We start from the raw sequence: 20737 nt of genomic DNA, 5'->3' as shown, positions 1-20737 counted from the left end.
TGCACAAGTACAAGATAGGTGACTAACATAACCGGAACGGATCCGTTCTCTTTGGTAGAATTGGGGGGGGGGAGTAATTCGGAAAAATTAGAAAAAAATGAAGTATTGTAACTTACGAACGGGTGATCAGATCTTAATGAAATTTGATATCTAGAGGGATATTTTGCTTTAAAACTCTAATTTTAAATCCCGACCAGATCCGGTGATATTGAAGGGAATTGGAGGGGGGAGCCGAATTCTTGTAAAACGTGAAATCGAGGTATTTTACGAATGGGTGATCGGATCTCAATGAAACTTGATATATAGAAGAATCTTATGTCTCAGATGCTCCATTTTCAATTCGAATCGGATCCAAGGACAAAGAGGGCTGAAGGGGGGAAACAGAAATCTTGGAAACCGGAAACCTTGGAAAACGCTTAGAGTGGAGATAGCGGGATGAAACTTGATGGGAAGAATAAGCACAAGTTCTAGATACAAGATTGACATAATTGGTACGGATCCGTTCTCTTTGGGGGAGCTGGGAGTTGTCAATTTGGAAAAGTTAGAAAATTGAAGTATTTTTAACTTAAGAACGGGTGACCGGATCTTAATGAAATTTGATATTTGAAGGAACTCATGTCTCAGAGCTCTTATTTCAAATCCCGACCAGATCTGTTGACACTTGTGTGAGCTGGTGGGGGAAAGCAGAAATCTTGGAAAATGCTTATAAATGTCGTAGATACGTGACTGACGTAACCAGACTGGATCCGCTCTCTTTGGGGGAGTTAGATGGTGGGGTTCGGTGCTATTGCGAGTTTGGTGCTTCTGGACGTGCTAGGACGTCCAGAAGGACCTCGTGACTCAGAGCTCTAATTTTAAATCCTGACCGGTATTAAGCCTCTGATTTTCCTTTTAAGCAATCTATTGATTCTTATAATTTTGCCAGAGCTCATACCATATGATCTCTTGGCTGTTTTGATCTCGTCACAAGTGCCATATGAGCTCTTAGCTCTTGTCTATAATCCTAGAAATACAGGAAACCATATTAACTTGGTTTATTTCTGTTATTTTTACTGGTGTGCATTAGGTAGGCTGTGAAGTAGTAATTTTTGTCCGTTTTAAGTTTCAACTTCGCTCTTTACTTCCCTCGGAAAAACTCCGTTTTTTTTAAATTAATAACTTAAAAAGTGTCAATTTTTATTCTGTGTTTGCACCACCTGTGCCGTCTTGATGGGTGGTCTGTGAACTGCCGATTGACAAACGCTACTGTCAAAATTATTATTCGAAAACAAATCTCATTTGCGCTACCGCTATTTTGAACTTTTAAGAAGTTCTGTTTATCGTGAATAGGAGTAATGCGGATATTTGTTTTGCAAATATAAATATTTAGGGTTCATATTTTGTCTCTATCTTTTTTAGCCATTCACGTGTTTCATTTACCCGTTTAAAGTTCGCATATGAAAAAAATAATATAACGATGGTACCTAGCCTTGATTCCTTCTATAGCGACCAATTTTAGCTATGTGATAATGGTATTATAAACAGGTTGGACTGGTCGGAATGAAAGTTCGCAATATCCAATTTTAAGCGCATCGCAAAAGGAAAAAAAAATATTCCAGTTTCTGAGCCTAAACAACCTAGATAAAGTGAGCTATGCGCAATGTCCCAAGGAAACTTATTTTTATAATGATTGTTATTTATAATCGGATCGTTTCTATAACGTTGTATTCGGTTTATAAGAACGACTGTTTTTGGTTGAAACTCAACGTACTTTATTTTTCAAGTAGGGGGATTCAGCAGTTGGCACAGAACAACATTAAAATTATGAGTGTGTCAGAGCATATAGCACTTTCTTGAGATTGATCCTCCCCAAGGGAACCTTGGTATGGCAGTTAAAGAGACAGTTAGTATATAGGACTACCAAATGGACAATGGATCTATCGAACTCGATTTCGTCTTTTCTCAGTCTACACGATTTCGGCAATCGATTCTAATCTTCGTTTTTGTAACATTAGTTATGTCTGTCATCGAGGTCAGAAAAAGCCAAAGCAAGTTCCAAAGTTTCCCTCTAATGAAATAAATAAAAATGTCATAAATGAAATTATGGTTTCCCCGATTCCACCATTTGGGGAGGATTGGGGGACGGTTAAATCGGAAAAATTGGGGAAAAATTAGGTATTCTTACCTCAAAAAATGAGGATCTTAATGAAATTTGATGTCTGGAAGGATATCGTGTCTCACAGCTCTTATATTGAATCCCAACCGGATCAAGTGACATTGGAGGGAGGTGGGGGGGCGAGCATGAGATCTAGGAAAACGCCTAGAGTGGAGGGATCAGGATGAAACTTGGTGGGAAAAATAAGCACAAGTCCTAGATACGTGATTACATAATCGGAACAGATCCGCTCTCTTTAGGAGAGATGGGGGGGGGGTAATTCTGAATCATTAGAAAAAATGAGGTATTTGTAACTTACGAAGGACTGATCGGATCTTAATGAAATTACATATTTAGAAGGACTTCGTAACTCAGATCTCTCTACTTAAATCCCGACCGGATCCAGTGTCATTGGGGGGGGGGGGGGGGATCTGGAAATCTTGGATACGCTTAAAGCGGAGAGATCAGGATGAAACTTAGTGGGAAGAATAATCACACGTCCAAGATGCGTGACTGACATAACTGGACCGGATCCGCTGTCTTTGATGGAGTTGGGGGGAGTAATTTGGAAAATTAGAAGAAATGAGGGATTTGTATCTTACGAACAGGTGATCAGATGTGAATGAAATGGATATTTAGAAGGATCTTGTGCTTTAGAGCACTTATTTTCAATCCCGACTGGATCCGGTGACATTGGGGGGAGTTGGAGGGGAAACTGGAATTCTTGGAAAACGTGGAAATTGAGGTATCTTTATCTTGCGAATGGGTGTTTGGATCTTAATGAAACTTGATATCTAAAAGAATCTTGTGTCTCAGATGCTCCATTTTCAATTTGAATCGGAACTGGGGACATAGTGGACTGGTGGGGGAAACAAATCTTGGAAACCGGAAATCTTGGGAAATGCTTAGAGTGGAGGGATCGGGATGAAACTTGATGGAAATAAAAAGCACAAGTTATAGATGCGTGATTGAAATAATTGGAACGGATCCGTTCTTTTTGCGGGAAAGGGGGGGTGTTAAGTTGGAAAAATTAAAAAATTTGAGGTATTTTTAACTTAAGAACGGTTGATCGGATCTTATTGAAATTTGATTTTTAGAAGGAACTCATGTCTCAGAGCTCTTATTTCAAATCCTGAACAGATCTGTTGACATTGAGGGGAGTGGGTGGGGATAACCGGAAATCTTGGAAAACGCTTAGAGTGGAAAGATCGGGATGAAACTTGGTGGGTAGAATAAGCAAATGTCATAGATACGTGATTGACGTAACCGCACTGGATCCACTCTCATTAGGGGAGTTAGAGGGTGGGGTTCAATGCTTTGGCGAGTTTGGTTCTTCTGGACGTGCTAGGACAATGAAAATTGGTTTGCGCGTCAAGGAGCTGCACAAATTGACTTGATAAAGTCGTTTTTCCGATTCGACCGTCTGGGGGGCTAAAGGGAGAGGAAAAATTAGAAAAAATGAGGAATTTTTTACTTACGAGTGGGTGATCGGATCTTAATGAATTTTGATATTTAGAAGAACCTCGTGACTCAGTGCTCTTATATTAAATCGGGACTGGCCTTAAACTTCTGGTTTTCCTTTTAGATCAATCTATGGATTCGTAGGATTTTGCTAGAGCTCATACCGTAGGAGCTTTTGGCTCTTGGTTCTTCCGGCCTGGTCACAAGTTGAATATGAGCAATTAGCTCTTGTTATTTTTATTTTCATTTTCTATGCTGCAATCACTGGAAAAGAAATTATTTGTAATATAATTCATTCTCAGTGAAGCACTAATGACGCAGTAGGCTCTGGACTTTTACAGTTAGGGAAAGGGCAGTAGTCAAACTCATGTTTGTAGTGAAACTATGTTTGTCTTGAACAGTCTTGAAAAGGACTGATAAAATCAAACTGAATATTTGATATATAATGATATTAATTGCCTAGAGCTCATCAATTCAAATATTTAATTATAATATAGTTTTTTATTTTTGTTTTCAAGTGAAATAAGTACAAAATAAGATATTTGTAATATAATTCGTTTTCTGTAAAGCGCCAATGACAAATTAAATCAACTTGAATTAAAATCAACTTAGTGGGCTGTGATGAAAAAGTTGAGAGCCATGGCTAATTGAAAAAAAATACCAAGACACATCGTCTGAGTGAGAGACAAAGGTGGCATAAGCCTTTGTTAGAATTGTATAAAAATTATGTCATTTCATCTTTTGATAGATAGTTTATCTTTCCATCCATCCATCTTAGGGCAGATATAAGGTTAATAGGCATGGAGTAAGGGTCACTCAAATAGTCTACCAGTTCTATGAGTCATTTGAAGGCAATTGGAGATCCCAAACATTTTTTTTTCTAAAATTTTTGACTGACCTTGTCCACAGGACTTGCAGACATTTGGGCAATTGAGATTGTTCATTTTATGTGAGTTTGGGCTCAAAAGCGAACAAGCGGCCTAAACCTAATAGGGCCCGTTTGCCTAGAGTCTCAGGCGGGCTACCGAGTCTTAGGATTGACAAATAACATTGACACATCTTAGGATGATACAGGACCTTAAACAATTAGGCAATTGAGATCGTTCATTTTATATGAGCTTGGACTCAAAGGCGAACAAGCGGCATAAGACTAATAGGGCCCGCCTGCCTAGAGTCTCAGGTAGGCTATTGAGTCTTAGGATTGACACATGACATTGACACATCTTAGGAAGATACAGGACTTATAGACAATTGGGTAATTGAGATTGTTCATTCTAAATGAGAGTTGCCTACTAGCAAAGCCCATTGGAATTGCAACGCTGAAAAGTGACCCAAATGCCGTGTGGAATTTCCTTAAAAGAAAAAAAAGAAGTGATTGCGACGGTCCCAGCCTCTGACCCACAGAAGAAGAGTGGAATAGTTAATACATAATAGAATTTGCAGCACCCGACGCTCAGCTTGTGCTGAGATATGGAGATAACCTTGATCTCCTGTTAAGTGAAGCATCGCCTTCACTCGGGTTTATGGTAACTGTTTCTGATGTTCGGGCGGCGATAATTAAAGCAAAGAAGAAGTTCTTGCGAGGCATTGACCAAATTTGTGGTATGCTTTTAGCTCATAGTAGCCAAAGGGTCCTTGAGCATCTCACTCTGTTATACCAGGTAATCTTCACTTGCGGTTTAGTGCCAAATTCCTTGTGTGTTGGGGTTGTCACGCCGGTATTAAAGAAAGGAAAAGACCCTGCTCCATGCGGTTCTCACCGTCCCATAAAAGTTGCCCCAGTTTTTGCAAAATTTTTGAGCTTCTTTTTATTGATGAGTTATGTAGAGTCTGTTAAAGCCCTGATAACCAATTTGGTTTTAAACAATTTGTTAGTAGGGAACATGTTCATCTCATTTGCAATGTAATTTTAGAATGTGACCAGACAGGGGAAAGGGTTATAGCAGCTAGTCATGATGTACGCCGAGCGTTCGGTTTTGGCGTCCATGCTCAGATACTGTCGTTTGCGCTCAAACGTGGCCATGACCAGATCAATCGTCCTACCACTCCGAAATTTATATAAGAAACTGAAGGTTAGAATTAAAGTCCCGATGATTGATGGTCCACAAATTTCGGCTGTAGTAGTTCCTGTAGAAAAAGGCATACGGCAAAGTGCAGTTTCTTCCCCTACACTTTACAATAATAATTTGTAGAATCACAAAAAGATGTTGAGATGAGTCTTGGGTTTAGAGGTAGAGATATATCACTGTTAAATGATGCCGATGATATACTGAATTGAAGCCGTTCTTTTGGGATGATAGAAAAGAACTTTGATATTCTGAGAATCGCTTATTCCGAAATAAAACGAAGTCTTTTAACGAAAGTAAGAGCGATATTGTTGTTTTCAACCGTCAAAGCTCAGATGACGTTCCTGACTTCCGACTTGGAAATAGTGTTGCCAGCGCCTAGTTTAGTTTACCTCGGGCTCCCAATCGGTTGTGATGTGAAATCTACGAGATCACTGCTAGTTGAACATTTGACCAGCAAGATCCGCAAATCTTATGGTCTACTCATATCTACCAAGATAAATTATCATAGACATGTTAGAGCAAGACTTTTCAATTCGCTGGTGCAGCCACATGTTATAGATCTTTCCCTGTTTTGGGCTCTATTAACCGATCGGAGTAAACGTACCATCCGGTCATGCTTTTACCGTTTTTGTAAGTTCTTGTTAGGCCTACCACCCTGGACTAGAAACCCTTGGATTAGTGAAAGATATGGCATTCTTGATCCATACCTGGCCGTCAAAAATTGGCTTTCTCGCTATGTCCGATCCCTCTGCAAGAATAACTCCCTGTATGGGGCGATGCTGCCATAATCTTCTTCTTCTCATAAGTTATCTTTCTAGTTTAGTTATATTTTCTCTTGTTATTTATGTATTATGTAGGATAAGTATTTAGTTTCTTCTTTTTTTTTGGTCGTTTTGTTAATTTCGTTTGCTTTTTCTTTTCTCCATGGGGTTATCTTTGTGGGCTATTAATAAATGATGAATTTGGTGAATGCGAAAGATGAGCGGCGGTCTATACTGTGTTTGTAAATATTTCTTGTTATCAATGCAGCTTTACTCCGTCTGCTCTACTGATTTGTTAGTCTATTTTATTATACTGTTTTTCTTTGTTATATTAGCTTTATTGTGCTTGTCATTGTTGAGTTACGTGTACTTTTGTCTTTGCTTTGTTTATTAATTTTTTCTCTGTACTCCACTGTTTGTACTTTTTTTTATTTGTGGGTAATAAATATTATTATTATAACTAATGAGCATGACCGGGATTTTTGAGTTGACTCATGACGAAGAATGTCCACTGGATCTGTATGCAAAATTAGGGGATGAATTCGCTTTGACTCAAAGACGAACAAGCGGCCTAAGCCTAATACGGTCCGCCTGCCTAAAGTCTGAGGCGGGCTACCGAGTCTTAGCATTGACACAAGACTGACAAGTCCCCTGGACTTGCAGGCGAACGGGTAGACCTGTACGAAAAATTGAGCAAAGAAAAACGGGTTTAACTTCGATAAAGCAGTGAACAAAAATAAGATATAAAAACTAGACTTTAACTAAAAAGATAAAAATACTGCGAATATTTCGGCCCCACGTCTGGGAGCCATTCTCAACGGAAAAAAAAATTACAACCGACAGTTTAAGACTTTTTAAAGACATCACAAAAAAACACAACGAATATATATATATATATATATATATATATATATATATATATATATATATATATATATATATATATATATATATATATATATATATACTAGTTGGTGGGGGTGCTTCGCGCCCCCCAAGCCCCCCCGCGCGCGTAAGTCGTTACGTGCCATATTAGTTACGTGCCATTGCAGTTGTGTCCCTTTGTCCCACCTGTGAATATAGATTGATATATATATGTTTTTAACTACGTAAAACTTGCGAATATACAGCATTCTTCGCTGTTCCATTGTCTGTGCATATAAGTAGATTGTCAGGTTTACCAACTCTTGAACATGCAATATATAATTGTCCATGGGAAAAACAATCCGTATTCAGATCTATACTTCATTATTCTAATGATTGCCCTTGAGCATTGTTGGTGGTGATTGCTAATCGAACGTTCCCTGTGTCCCCGTCGTCATTTATATATCCCCCTGTGCCCCCGGCGTCCCCGTTGTAGTTGTGTTCCTGTGTCCCGGTCTTCATTTATATTCCCTGTGTCCCGGTCGTCATTTGTGTCTTGGTGTTTTTACCTTTTTTTAGTTTTTTTCTTTTTAGGTGTTTTTATTTTTTAGCTTTTTTCGCGCCATATTAGTTACGCGCCATTGTAGTTGTGTCCCTGTGTCCCACCTGTGAATATATATATATATATATATATATATATATATATATATATATATATATATATATATATATATATATATATATATATATATATATATATATATATATATATATATATATATATATAGATATATATATATAGATATATATATATAGATATATATATAGATATATATAGATATATATAGATATATATAGATATATATATATATATATATATATATATATATATATATATATATATATATATATATATATATATATATATATATATATATATATATATATATATAACTCTTGAACATGCGACATATAATTGTCCATGGGAAAAACAATCTGTATTCAGATCTATACCTCATTATTATAATGATTGCCCTTGAGCTTTGTTGATGATGGTTGCTAATCGAACATTCCCTGTGTCCCGGTGGTCATTTATATTCCCCGTTTCCCGGTCGTTATTTGTGTCCCTGTGTTCCAGTCTGTAATTTCTCTTTGATTGTCCCGGTCGTCATTTGTGTCCCGGTGTCCCGGTCTGTAATTTCTTCAGTCGACAAACAACTTCATGACGGCATAATGCTCAATCCTTATAATAACGTGAGTCGACAAACATTACGTCAGTCGACGGACAAACAAACAACTTATTTTTATGTGTATGTATATATATATATATATATATATATATATATATATATATATATATATATATATATATATATATATATATATATACAATAAAATAAATAAGAACAACACACATTATAAAACAAAATTCCCAGCACTGATGGTAATAACTTTAGAACAAAACCAAAGCAAATGTTTACAATGAAACCATGAGTTCCTCTTAAACAATCGGTGTATAAATGGGAATTTATTAAAAATGAAAATTATGTTTACATGAACAAAACAAAAGAAGGTCACTCAACCTCAGATCCAAAAAGAATCTTACAGGTTAATCTTTTTTATTTCTATAATTTCTCCGAAACTTTGTAAAAGTCCTACAGACTTATCAACAATTTTGTTGTGATCAAATAAAATATTTTGGTGAGGAAAATTATACACAAATTCAGTATGACTGGCAGGCGAACAGGCGACGAAAGCCCTATAGGGCCCGCCCACCCGCTTAGAGTCTCAGGATAACGACCCAATATATAAGCTCAGACAGTTACGCTAACAAAAAATTAATTAAAAATTAGTTGATTGACTAAAGAAAATTTTCCACCCTTTAGTCCTTATCTCCCCCCTCCCCTCTCACTACCTCTTGTTGGTCCACACATAGAGGTATTGAGGGGCTTTAGGGGATAATAAACCTTAGACCAAGCAGTGAAGGACATCTTGCTTGGGTGACTGGCTGCTCAGCCAAAAATCTCAGCGTAATTTGATGGAAAGTAATTGACTATGTTGAAAAATGACGCTAACTTCAAATTTTTATTAGTACTCCATTAAAAGCTATAGCTGCTTTGGAGCTAATTTTTGGTTTGTCATGATCATATCAGCCTAAGAGAGTGACAGAATATTACAATCACTAATATTGACCCCCTCCCGCTATCGAAAATTACTACTCGTAAGATTTCAATCTTAGAAAATCTGCCCTGTGAAGAATAATAGCCGCGGGTAAGTGCAATCATCCATGGTTGTAAACTTGCAAGTGTAATCGGTATCTTTTTGGGAGTGTGATTTCCGTGCTCAAGTTCCCTTGGTACATCGTTTTGGGTGTAATATTCAATATGCACCAAAATTTTGCCGCTCTTAAGGATAATCAAACAGTTCGTGATAACGAACGACTCCTTACTACGAACTGTAGTAAGGAGCGACCCGGCTCAATAGTAAACGAAACTCTAAAAAACGGAATTTTGATGCTAAAATATACATAAAAAGAATCAGATTTTCATGCTGATTTTAAATATATAAGTTTCATCAAATTTAGTCTTTATCATCAAAAGTTACGAGCCTGAAAAAATTTGCCTTATTTTAGAAAATAGGGGAGAACATCCCCTAAAAGTCATAGAATCTTAGCGAAAATCATACCATCGCTTTCGGCTTATCAGAGAACCCTGCAGCAAAATTTTCAAGCTCCTATCTACACAAATGTGGAATTTCGTATTTTTTTGCCAGAAGACAAATCACGGGTGCGTGTTTATTTTGTTGTTGTTTTTTTTGTTTTTGTTTTTTTTTCAGGGGTCATCGTATCGACCAAGTGGTCCTAGAATGTCGCAAGAGGGCTCATTCTAACGGAATTGAAAAGTTCTAGTGCCCTTTTTAAGTGACCAAAAAATTGGAGGGCACCTAGGCCCCCTCCCACGCTCATTTTTCTCCAAAGTCAACAGATCAAAATTTTTAGATAGCCATTTTGTTCCGCATAGTCAAAAACCATAATAACTATGTCTTTAGGAATTACTTACTCCCCCACAGTCCCTCGGGGAGGGGCTGCAAGTTACAAACTTCGACCAGTGTTTACATATAATAATGGTTATTGGGAAGTGTATAGTCGTTTTCAGTTTTTTTTGTTTTGGGGGTGGGGTTGAGGGGAGGGGGCTATGTGGGTGGATCTTTCCTTGGAGAAATATGTCATGGGGGAACAGAAATTCAATGAAAAGGGCGCAGGATTTTCTAAAATTACTATAAAAAAATGAAAAAATAAACATGGAAAAGTTTTTTCAATTGAAAGTAAAGAGTAGCATTGAAACTTAAAACGAACAGAGATTATTACGCATATGAGGGGTTCTAAAAATACTTTAGCATAAAGACCGAGGTATTTAGGAGGAGATAAATACCTCGCTCTTTATGCTATAGTATTTTTAGTAATTTCAACTATTTATTCTACGGCCTTTCTGATTCAGGGGTCATTCTTAAAGAATTGGGAAAAAACTTACGATTTAGTGTAAAGAACGAGGTATTAACGAGGGTACAAACCCCCTCATATACATAATAAAAATTAAAGAATATAAAAGTTTGTTACGTAAGTTAATTCTTAAGTCAGGTATATTTTTACTAATAAAAAAAATCGTTAAAAATTAAAATTTATAGTTGCCTTTTTATGTAACCGAAAAATTGCATGGCAACTAGGCCTCCTTCCCCATCCCTTATTTCTGAAAATCGTCTGATCAAAACTAAGAGAAAGCCATTTAGCCAAGAAAGGAATTAATATGTAAATTTCATTTTAATACTTTATGTATGGAGAGCCAAAATCATGCATTAATTCAAAAACGTTCAGGAATTACATAAAAAAAATAAGTTTTTTTTAACTGAAAGTAAGGAGCGACATTAAAACTTAAAACGAACAGAAATTACTCCGTATATGAAATGGGTTGTTTTCCGCAACCCCTCGCTCTTTACGCTAAATTTTGACTCTTTGCCACAATTCTGCTTTTTAAAACAATTAAAAGCTTTAGCGTAAAGAGCGAGGGATTGCGGAGGGGACAACCCATTTCATATACAGAGTAATTTCTGTTCGTTTTAAGTTTTAATGTCGCTCCTTACTTTCAGTTAAAAATAACTTTTTTTTTTATGTAATTTTATAATGACACGGAGATTTCCCTATGGGGAATAAGTACCTTCAATAGAATAAACAATGACAAATAAAAGGGTGAAGCTTTTTTAACGACAGACATAGACACAATTAGACACAAAAACTAATGACACTGTTCGCAATAAGAGAAAAAAGTAACGCATATTGTTAATGACACCTTTTTGAAAGATATAAGAAAACGGTGACTTAGAAATTAGAGTAAAATCAGCTACAGTTTCAAAGTACAATAAATTCAAGCGAATCAATTGTAGTTACTTATTTAGGTAAGCCATGTCTCAAATCTTGTTTGGTCTTGATCTACTTTTGCACCGAACTCTCTAATTGTGGTCCAGTTGAAATCAGCTGATACATGATATTTCAAAATAATTGAAATATCATTCTTTTCATTCACCTCTTTTCATTCTTGTTTTCAGCATCTTGGCCACTCCTTATCGAATGCTTCTCCTATTGATATGACCGTCAACGTTTTGACGATGGGATACTGGCCAACTTATCCTCTCTGTGAAGCTAGGTTATCAAGTGGAATGGTTCAGCAACAAGAAATTTTCAGCAAATTTTATTTGTCAAAACATTCAGGACGAAAATTGCAGTGGCAGCATTCCCTGGGGCATTGTGTCCTGAAAGCTTGTTTTCCTCTGGTAAGTACACTGTAGTTATGCTGTCTTTGGGTTGACTGTCTTTGGGTTCGAAAGTGCCCATAAAAGGAAGCGGGGGGGGGGTCTTAAATTAAATACATGCAAAATCAATCTGACCCATCTGAAACTTCTTTTTTCGTTTGTTGTTGAAATATGTCAAATAGTTTTGACAGTCTGCAAATTCGATTCACGCAAAACTAACCGGACAAAATTTAGCCTGGATAAGCAAAGTTCACAAAATAGTGACCACAGCATGAATTATCTAATCAGCCACAAAAATTAACCGCTCAATCCACAGATAAACTTGCAAATCTCAATCCATATTTCAAATCCGGAAAAGAAACATTTTAACTATCTCAGTCAAGCTAAATGCTGTGAACTTTAATCCAAGCAAAAAAAAATTAATAATAAAAAGTGGTGGAACTTCACTACACAGGGAACTTATTCTACCTGATACAGTCCTCAACCAATATAGCAGATATGTATCGGAGGACGAAATTTGTTGTGAAAGTTACGGGAAATTTCTCTAGACTTGTGTCTAAAGTGTGTGAAACAAGGATGTACTTTATCTCCCTAGCTTTTCTACTTGTCTGTCAATGATTTAGATAGTTTTATGAAAAATAACGGAGCCCCTTATGTATAATTGGATTGGCTTAGCCTATCATGTATGTTATTCGCGGATCACATAGCTCTAGTGGCGGATAGTAGAGATAATCTCCAGAAAATTAAATATAATAAAAAATATTATTAAATGAAAAATTTTGAGTTGAACGTTAAGAAGTCAGTAGTATTAATATTTAGGAGCAAAGGGACTCTTGATTCTGAGGTTCATTTTAATCAAACAGTTCGTGGTAACGAACTGTAGTAAGGAGCGACCCGGCTCAATAGCAACCAAAACTCTAAAAAATGGAATTTTTATGCCAATAGTTACATAAAAAAAACTGCATTTTAATGCTGATTTTAAATATATAAGTTTCATCAAGATTAGTCTTACCCGTCAAAAGTTATGAGCCTGAGATGATTTGCCTCATTTTAGAAAATAGGGGGAAATACCCCCTACAAGTCATACGATCTTAACGAAAATCACACCATCAGATTCAGCTTATCAGAGAACCATACTGTAGAAGTTTTCTACTGTTTTCTACTAGTTTTTTACTGTTTTAAAATGTAGAGTTAAGAGAAAGAGCCAAACTTTAGCGTAAAGAGCGGGGCGTTGAGGAGGAAAAGCCCCTTTCATATACGAAGTAATTTTTGTTCGTTTTAAATTTTAATGTCGCTCCTTACTTTCATTTAAAACTACTTTTTTTTTGTTTAATATTTTTAAGGAATGAGGTTAGAGGTTAAAGAAGAATTTTTTTGTTTGGGTATTAAGTTTAGTGCATGAAAGGGGATGTCTAGGTATATAGATGATTGTAATTCAAGAGGTAATAGGCTAATAAATGTGCTTTGAGAAGTAATTTCGGTCAGCTTGCTGACATCAGGATCCAGAAAAGCTTTCCAGACAAAAGTAGCTTCTAGTCTACATTGGGGCTCTGAGGTTTGGGGTTTTGCAAAAGGAGCTGAGCTAGAAGTAGTTCAGCTTAGATATTTTAAGAGAATCCTAGGCTTGAAGGATTCATTTACTTCAGTGGTACTGGAGAGAGATTCGGGGCTTTTTACCTTAAGGAGTGTTATATTGTTTAGAATGGTAAAATTCTGGGAGAAAATAATTTGGCCATCTAGAGTTTGGCTTCTTTAGGCAGCTTTTTTGGAGAGCTCGAAGGACGGTAGACGTGATTCGTGGTCAAATAAGGTCTAGAAAATACTGCTTTGTGGCCTTTCGGAGGTTTGGAATGATGGAAAGGGCCCAATGGGCGAAAGCGTGTCAGTATGGAAGGAACTTCAGCAAACCCTAAATGACCAAGAAATCCAAGAGTGGCAAGCCCATAAGGACCAATCAGTGTCCTTGAGGTTCTACTCCCGAGCTAAAGATTGCTGGGGGGAGGAGGTTTATCTCAAATTTGGGTTGAATAAAGAGGATTTAAAGAATTTGTTGTCGGTAATAAAGGATTGTTTGGATTTAGGTGAGAAAAAGAAATTTTTGGGAAAGTTTAGGCTGGCAGTTGGACCCTACATTTGCCCTATTTGTGGATATGTGAATGAAAACTTATTTCATTTTGTATACGAGTGTGAAGAGCTCTCTGAATTGCGGAAGGAATGTTTTGGACGAAAGTTTGGGAGTGAATGGTGGCTAACTGAGTGGATGGCTGAGAGGAACGCATGCGCAATCAAACAGTTGTGCAACTTTCTTCATTTAGGGATTTAAAATAAAGAATCATGTTTGAGTGGATAGTTTGTTAGGTGTATTGTTGTTGTATAGTTGTATTCTATTCCTGAGTTATGTTTGTTGACTATATTCTGTGCATTTTGCGGTTCTTTTGTTGTTTTTTGTTGTTTTGATTTATATTATCTTAAGTAGTATTCTGTTCCTGAGCTTGTTTGTAGATATGTGTTGCTATGACCTGCGGGCTTTTTGCAATAAATCTTATCTTATCTATAGAATTCAAGAATTTCAAACAAAGCTCGACCACGGAATATAAAGTTCGGGGTAAGCATAGCTTGAAGTATGCAACTGTCGAATAATTGAATAGTCTAATCAAAAGAAAATCGGAAGAAAAAACACAAAATGTATCTTATTATAGATTTGCGTTCAAAATCAACCAACTATTGTTCGAAATTCCTTTCAGCGATACCAGTTGGTGTAAAAGTATAAGCAATAAATTTTTTCCCAATTGTAAAGCCCCATCTACGGCCTGGGGAGGCCGACGTTTTTCACTATCAAATTTGAAACTGTATTTTCAAAGACACTGTTTCTAGGAATCCAAACAGAAAACTTATCTTCTTTTGAGAACCATAAGTTGGCCCGTCCTAGTTCTATCCTGTTACCCTCTTCAAATTCATTTCGTATTTTGTTGGAACCAATTTAAAGTTTTACTCTACCGTGACTCGGTGTGGTCCAGCTGTCAAAGCTTACCCTGTTGGCACAGCCGAGAGGGTAGAGGTTTCAAGAGTTTTGCTTCGGATGATTTTTGCCGGGTTAGATTGTTCTTCGTTTGATTTCCATTGTGTTGACATTATTTGCGTTGGTATCTCGGGGCTAAATTTTGCCTTGAATTTTCTCAGATTAAATTTTGTGATGTTTAAGGTCTGTTAATTTGAGTTTGTTTTTTTTTTTTAGTGGGTTGATTTTCGAAGGCAAAGACTTTGTTGGGTTAAATTTTACTTGGCTGAATGGCGTGGGTTGAGCTTTGCCAGGTTTACTTTGGCATAGATCGAATTTTATTGTAATGTAATTAGCACTTTACAGTCCCTACCGGCGCTGATCTTCGTTTCATGGCCATTCAGCCAGGAAGTGGGCGGTTGGACCAGCCATCTTTTGCTTTCACACAACTTTTCTTTTTATCTTCCCCAGATTTCTCCACGTACCCATTCAGAGCTGGGTCGACTCTAGCTGAACTTACGGAGTATATATATATATATATATATATATATATATATATATATATATATATATATATATATATATATATATATATATATATATCTTTTACGTATTATTGCAAAGTAGGTTTCAAGGCGGTATTATATTGTCATTGTATAAAGATTTTTCTTTGTCAATAAATATTTTGCCTACCTGTCATGACAAACTTTAAAAAGCAAAATATAAAAACAGCAATTAAGCCGCGTAAAGACTTTGCTTTATAAAGGTTATTTTAATGTTCTTAAACTAGAGAGAGTTGCTTATTCTTTTATATTGACATCAAACTCCACCAATCATCATCAATTTATATTGTCGTCAAAATGAAAACCGGATGATAAAGATTCGCAAATCTTTTATATAGTTAATTGAAAATCCTCGATTGTGGTTATATTAAATTGCGTCTTGGTCTGAGTTGATCAAAATCAGGTTTATATCCTGATCTCTCTCTCATATACGGAACATAATCATGCCCGTCAAACTAAGATTATTACCTGGCTCTATTATTTGGTATTTGGTTTGTAGTCAATTATTGTTTGGTTTATTATAAAACCTAAAAAATTTCCTTGGAGAGAGCAAAACTTAGGAAAACCGAATTCAAGGATTTGCCCGTTTTGCGACATGTATTTTGGCGTTTTCATAGTTTTTTTTTCTTTACTGGCCCGTCCCACTGCCGTCAAAAGGGTACTGCCGGCTAGAGTATGAAACTCTAAAAATCTTCGAATATCAAGTAATATGAATATTTAAGCGGCAATGTTGCCGAGTTGACCTGACTCCTAGAACGAACAACTGAGAAAAGGGACGGAGATACGTGTCTGCCTCTGATTACCATCTCACATAATCATCTATTGGGGGGGGGGGTCAGAATGTTTCTTTTTCTCGTGCATTTAACAATATTTAGGTTTTCTCCTGCCATCCCTTTTAACCAAACTAAATAAAAAAAAAACAAGTTTTATTTTAACTGAAAGTAAGGAGCGAAATTAAAACTTGAAATGAACACAAATTACTCCGTATACGAAAAGGACTGTTCCCTCCTCAACGCCCCGCTCTTTACGCTAAAGTTTGACTCTTTCTCTCAACAACAGTAAAAAAAACTTTAGCGTAAAGAGCGGGGCACTGAGGGGGAACAGCCCCTTACATATACGCAGTAGTTTCTGTTCGTCTTAAGTTTAATGTTGCTCCTTACTTCCAGTTAAAAAAAAATTGTTTTTTATTTAATTTCTGAACGTTTTTGAATTAATGCATGTTTTTATTTCGGCTCTCCGCGCATGAATACTTAAAACGAAATTTGCATTTTTTTTTTTTTTTTTTTTTTTTTTTTTTTTTTTTTTTTTTTTTTTTGGTAAATGGCTTTCTCATAGTTTTAATTGGACGATTTTGAGAAAAAAGGAGCGGAGGAGGAGGCCTAGCTGCCTTCCAATTTTTTAGTTACTTAAAAAGGAAAATAGAACATTTAATTTTTTATGAACGTTTGTATTACTAAAAAATATACGTAACATAAGAAATAGCTTACGTAACGAATTTCTATATTTTTTTGTTTTTATTTTGTATATGAGGGGGTTCGGCCTCTCGTCAATACCTCGCTCTTTATACTAAAGCTTAGATTTTGTTTCAACTCCTTAAGAATGACCCCTGAATCGCAAAGGCCGTAGAATAAATAGTTGAAATTACTAAAAATACTTTAGCGTAAAGAGTGAGGCAGTAGGACGAGGTAAGTTTTCAAGTTTTATGGCTGCTCCTTATTTTCAGTTGAAAAAACTTTTTATATTTATTTTTTTATTGTTTGTTTTTAATAATGCTAAAAAAAAATCCTATGCCCCCTCTATGGAAATTTTCTTCCCCCACGACAAATTACTCCATGGAAAGATCCCCCGCGTAACCCCCTCCCCTCAACCCCTAGTTCTAGAGAACTAGAACTAAAACTAAAAACTTTTAGGACCACTGGCTCGATGCGATCACCCCTGGGAAAAAAAAAACAACCAACAAACGAACAAACAAACACACGAAACTTAAATCTGAGAAAGCCCTCAAGCAGCATCGTACAAATGTGAAACATGAATATACAGAGAGAGTAATCAACGATCCAAGTCTTCTATGGAAAGATCGCGTGAAAGACTGCCAAGAAACACCCAAGTCCATGCCTTGTGACCCAAACGACAGGCGAGCCTACTATACGAGCGAATTTGGTGCCCCAGATGCCACTGTAGCAAGGCCATATATCGAGCAACTTGAATCTGTGCTATCAAATTCGAGTCTTCCGGACTTTACCGTAACTGTTTCAGATGTAACTGCAAATGTCTTTAAGTTGAAGAAGTAAAAATCGCAATGAGTTGACGGTTTGTGTGCACTTCACCTTGTGAATGGCACTCGTCTTTTATATGAAATGTTAACATTATTGTACCAGATCATATTCGTATTCGGTAGTGTGCCCGATGTTTTCTGTAGAGGACAACTTGCGCCCATCCTGAAGAAAGGGAAGCCAGCTAATATATGCTCCTCCTATCGCCCAATTACTGTGTCGCCATTTTTGTGTAAGCTTTTTGAAATGCTTATATTGCCGAATGTTATAAACTGTTGCCAAATGCCAAACTACCAGTTTGGCTTTACGGTAGGTCTTGGTTGCGCTGATGCTCTGTTCGCACTTGCTGCTATTTTGTCTGATTCTGAGGCGACGGGTGACCCATTAGTTATTGGTTCTTTTGATGTAAGCCGGGCCTTTGACTCGTCGGTGCATGCGCAGCTCCTTTTAGAAGCGAATAAACAAGGGCTAAATCTGTGTATTGTCAGAGCTGTGTATTTTATGTACAATAACCTTAGAGCGCAAATTAAAATACCCTCATGTCTGACTGAATCTGTTGTTGTACCAGTTCGTAAAGGGGTCAGGCAAGGCTCAGTTGTGTCTCCGACTTTGTATAACAATAGCGTTCTGCTGGCTCAAGCCCAGGTAGCTACGTCTTGTGTTTCAAAAGGGATCGAGTTGATGGCGTATGCTGACGACCTATATAATTTAAACAGGTCTGGCGATCGACTATCGAAGAATGTTGATGTTTATCATTTAATGTGTCTAAATCAGCCGTACTGTTCTTCAACGCGGGGTATTACGAGAAAGAAATTCCTTTAGGTGATTCAGCTGTTAAGCCATGTGAGAGCATTACCTACCTTGGGTTACCAATCGGTCGAAGCCTCTACTCGACAGGAACGTTGCTTTTACGACACGTAGAGGTGAAAATCCGGATTGCTTACGGATCAGTCATTGGTAACAGACATCGATTCTGCTGTAGATTTCTTGCGTTGTTGTATAATGCCATTGCCCTCCCACATGTACTGTATATACCACCTTCTTGGAATTATTTGTCGTCCGTCCAATGTACAAAAGTAAGAGTTCTGTTTTTTCGATTCGCGAAGTTCCTTCTGAGACTTCCTCCGTCGACGAAGAACTCGTATATCATGCGTAATTACGGAGTGTCCGATCCAACAGTTTGCATTAACCGGGTCGTAGAGAATTTCCTGGAAAAGGCTAAGGGAAGGACGAACCCGTGGCTAGGTATCATTTGTCAGTAGTTTTGTTAGTGTACATAGTGTGTGTTTACTTATGGTTATGTTCGTAGTGTGATTTTCTTTTCTTTTTCCATTCGTAATCTGATGTAATTCTAGAGAATTTTTGGGTAAAAAAGTACTTACTTACTTACTTACTTACATTCGTGATCTGTCTTCTGGTAAAAAAATACAAAATTCCACATTTTTGTAGATAAGAACTTGAAACTTCTACGGTAGAGTTCTCTGATATGCTGAATCTGTTGGTGTGATTTTTGTTAAGATTCGATGACTTTTAGGGGGTATTTCCCCCTATTTTATAAAATAAGCCAAACTGTCTCAGGCTCGTAACTTTTGATGGGTAAGACTAAACTTGAGGAAATTTACGTATATAAAATCAGCATTAAAATACGATTCTTTTGATATAACTATTGGTATCAAAAATCCGTTTTTTAGAGTTTCGGTTACTATTGAGTCGGGTCGCTCCTTACTACAGTTAGTTACCATGAACTATTTGATCAGAGACCTTTTCCACCGTCAAACTTATAAAAATAATTGTAATTAACTCTATTGGACACGGGGCTAGTCAAATTGAGGTTTGGGGAAAATTTTCCATTCCCTTGCTAATATTTTTCGCGATGTTTTTGGATTTCAATTCTTGTTTTTAGGGAATTCTCGCATGAACTTGGTCAATACATCGTAAAAGCTTATCAATTCTATGGAAAATATTATAAACCCAACTGTTTGTGGTAGCCAACTGTAAGTAAGGAGTGATGCGGCTCAATAGTAACCGGAACTCTAAGAAACAGAGTCTTGATAACAGTAAATATATCAGAAGAACCGAATTTTGATGCTTATTCAAAATATATAAAATCCATAAAATTTAATGGTACCCATCAAAAGTTACCAGCCTGATAAAAGTTGCACAATTTTTTTAAAAGGGGGAAACACCCCCAAATATCAAGGTCTGAGTGAAAATAACTCCATTAGATTCAGCATGCCAAATAACCCTCATTTTTTTTTGTCACACGATCAAATTTTGAGATGGCCATTTTGTTCAGCATGGTCAAAAAATCTATTAACTTTGTATTTGAGGATGACCTAACCCCCCACAGTCCACAGGAGAAGGGCTGCAACTTAAAGACTTTGCCTATTGTTTACATATGGTACTGGTTATAGGGAAGTATACAGATGTTTTCAGGGGGATTTATCTGTTGGGGGTTTCGTGGGAGGAATTTTCCATGGAGGAAGTTTTCATGGAGAAGGGAATTTCCCATGGATGGGAAGCCAGATTTTCTAGCATTATTTAAAAAACAATCAGAAATTAAATAAAAAAGAACAAGTTTTTTCAACTGGAAGTAAGGAGCAACGATAAAACTTAAAACAAACAGAAAATATCACGTATATGAGGGGGGTCACCCCCTCGTCAATACCTCGTTCTTTCCGCTAATTTTTTTTAGTACTTTTAAAAGAGCTATTTATTCTAACCAAACAGCCTTTGTGATTCAGGATTTATTCTTAAAGACTTGGGACAGAATTCCAACTTTAAGCGAATTTTGGGACAAAATTCCGCCGT

General features: G+C 36.7%; 1 protein-coding gene across 1 annotated transcript in view; it reads left to right on the top strand.

The window, feature by feature from the left end:
• LOC136037015 (cullin-4B-like) overlaps positions 1 to 20737 on the top strand; it is a 169415-nt gene that overhangs the window by 114411 nt on the left and 34267 nt on the right. Inside the window, exon 10 of the mRNA XM_065719430.1 lies at positions 11889 to 12113. Within this exon, the coding sequence (XP_065575502.1) occupies positions 11889 to 12113 (225 nt within the window). The remainder of the gene's footprint in view (positions 1 to 11888; positions 12114 to 20737) is intronic.

The sequence above is a fragment of the Artemia franciscana genome, chromosome 16 (genome assembly GCF_032884065.1).
Source record: "Artemia franciscana chromosome 16, ASM3288406v1, whole genome shotgun sequence".
In the NCBI taxonomy this organism is placed as follows: domain Eukaryota; kingdom Metazoa; phylum Arthropoda; class Branchiopoda; order Anostraca; family Artemiidae; genus Artemia; species Artemia franciscana.
The sequence above is the reverse complement of the archived record's forward strand: the minus strand, read 5'-3'. Positions and strand labels throughout refer to the sequence as shown.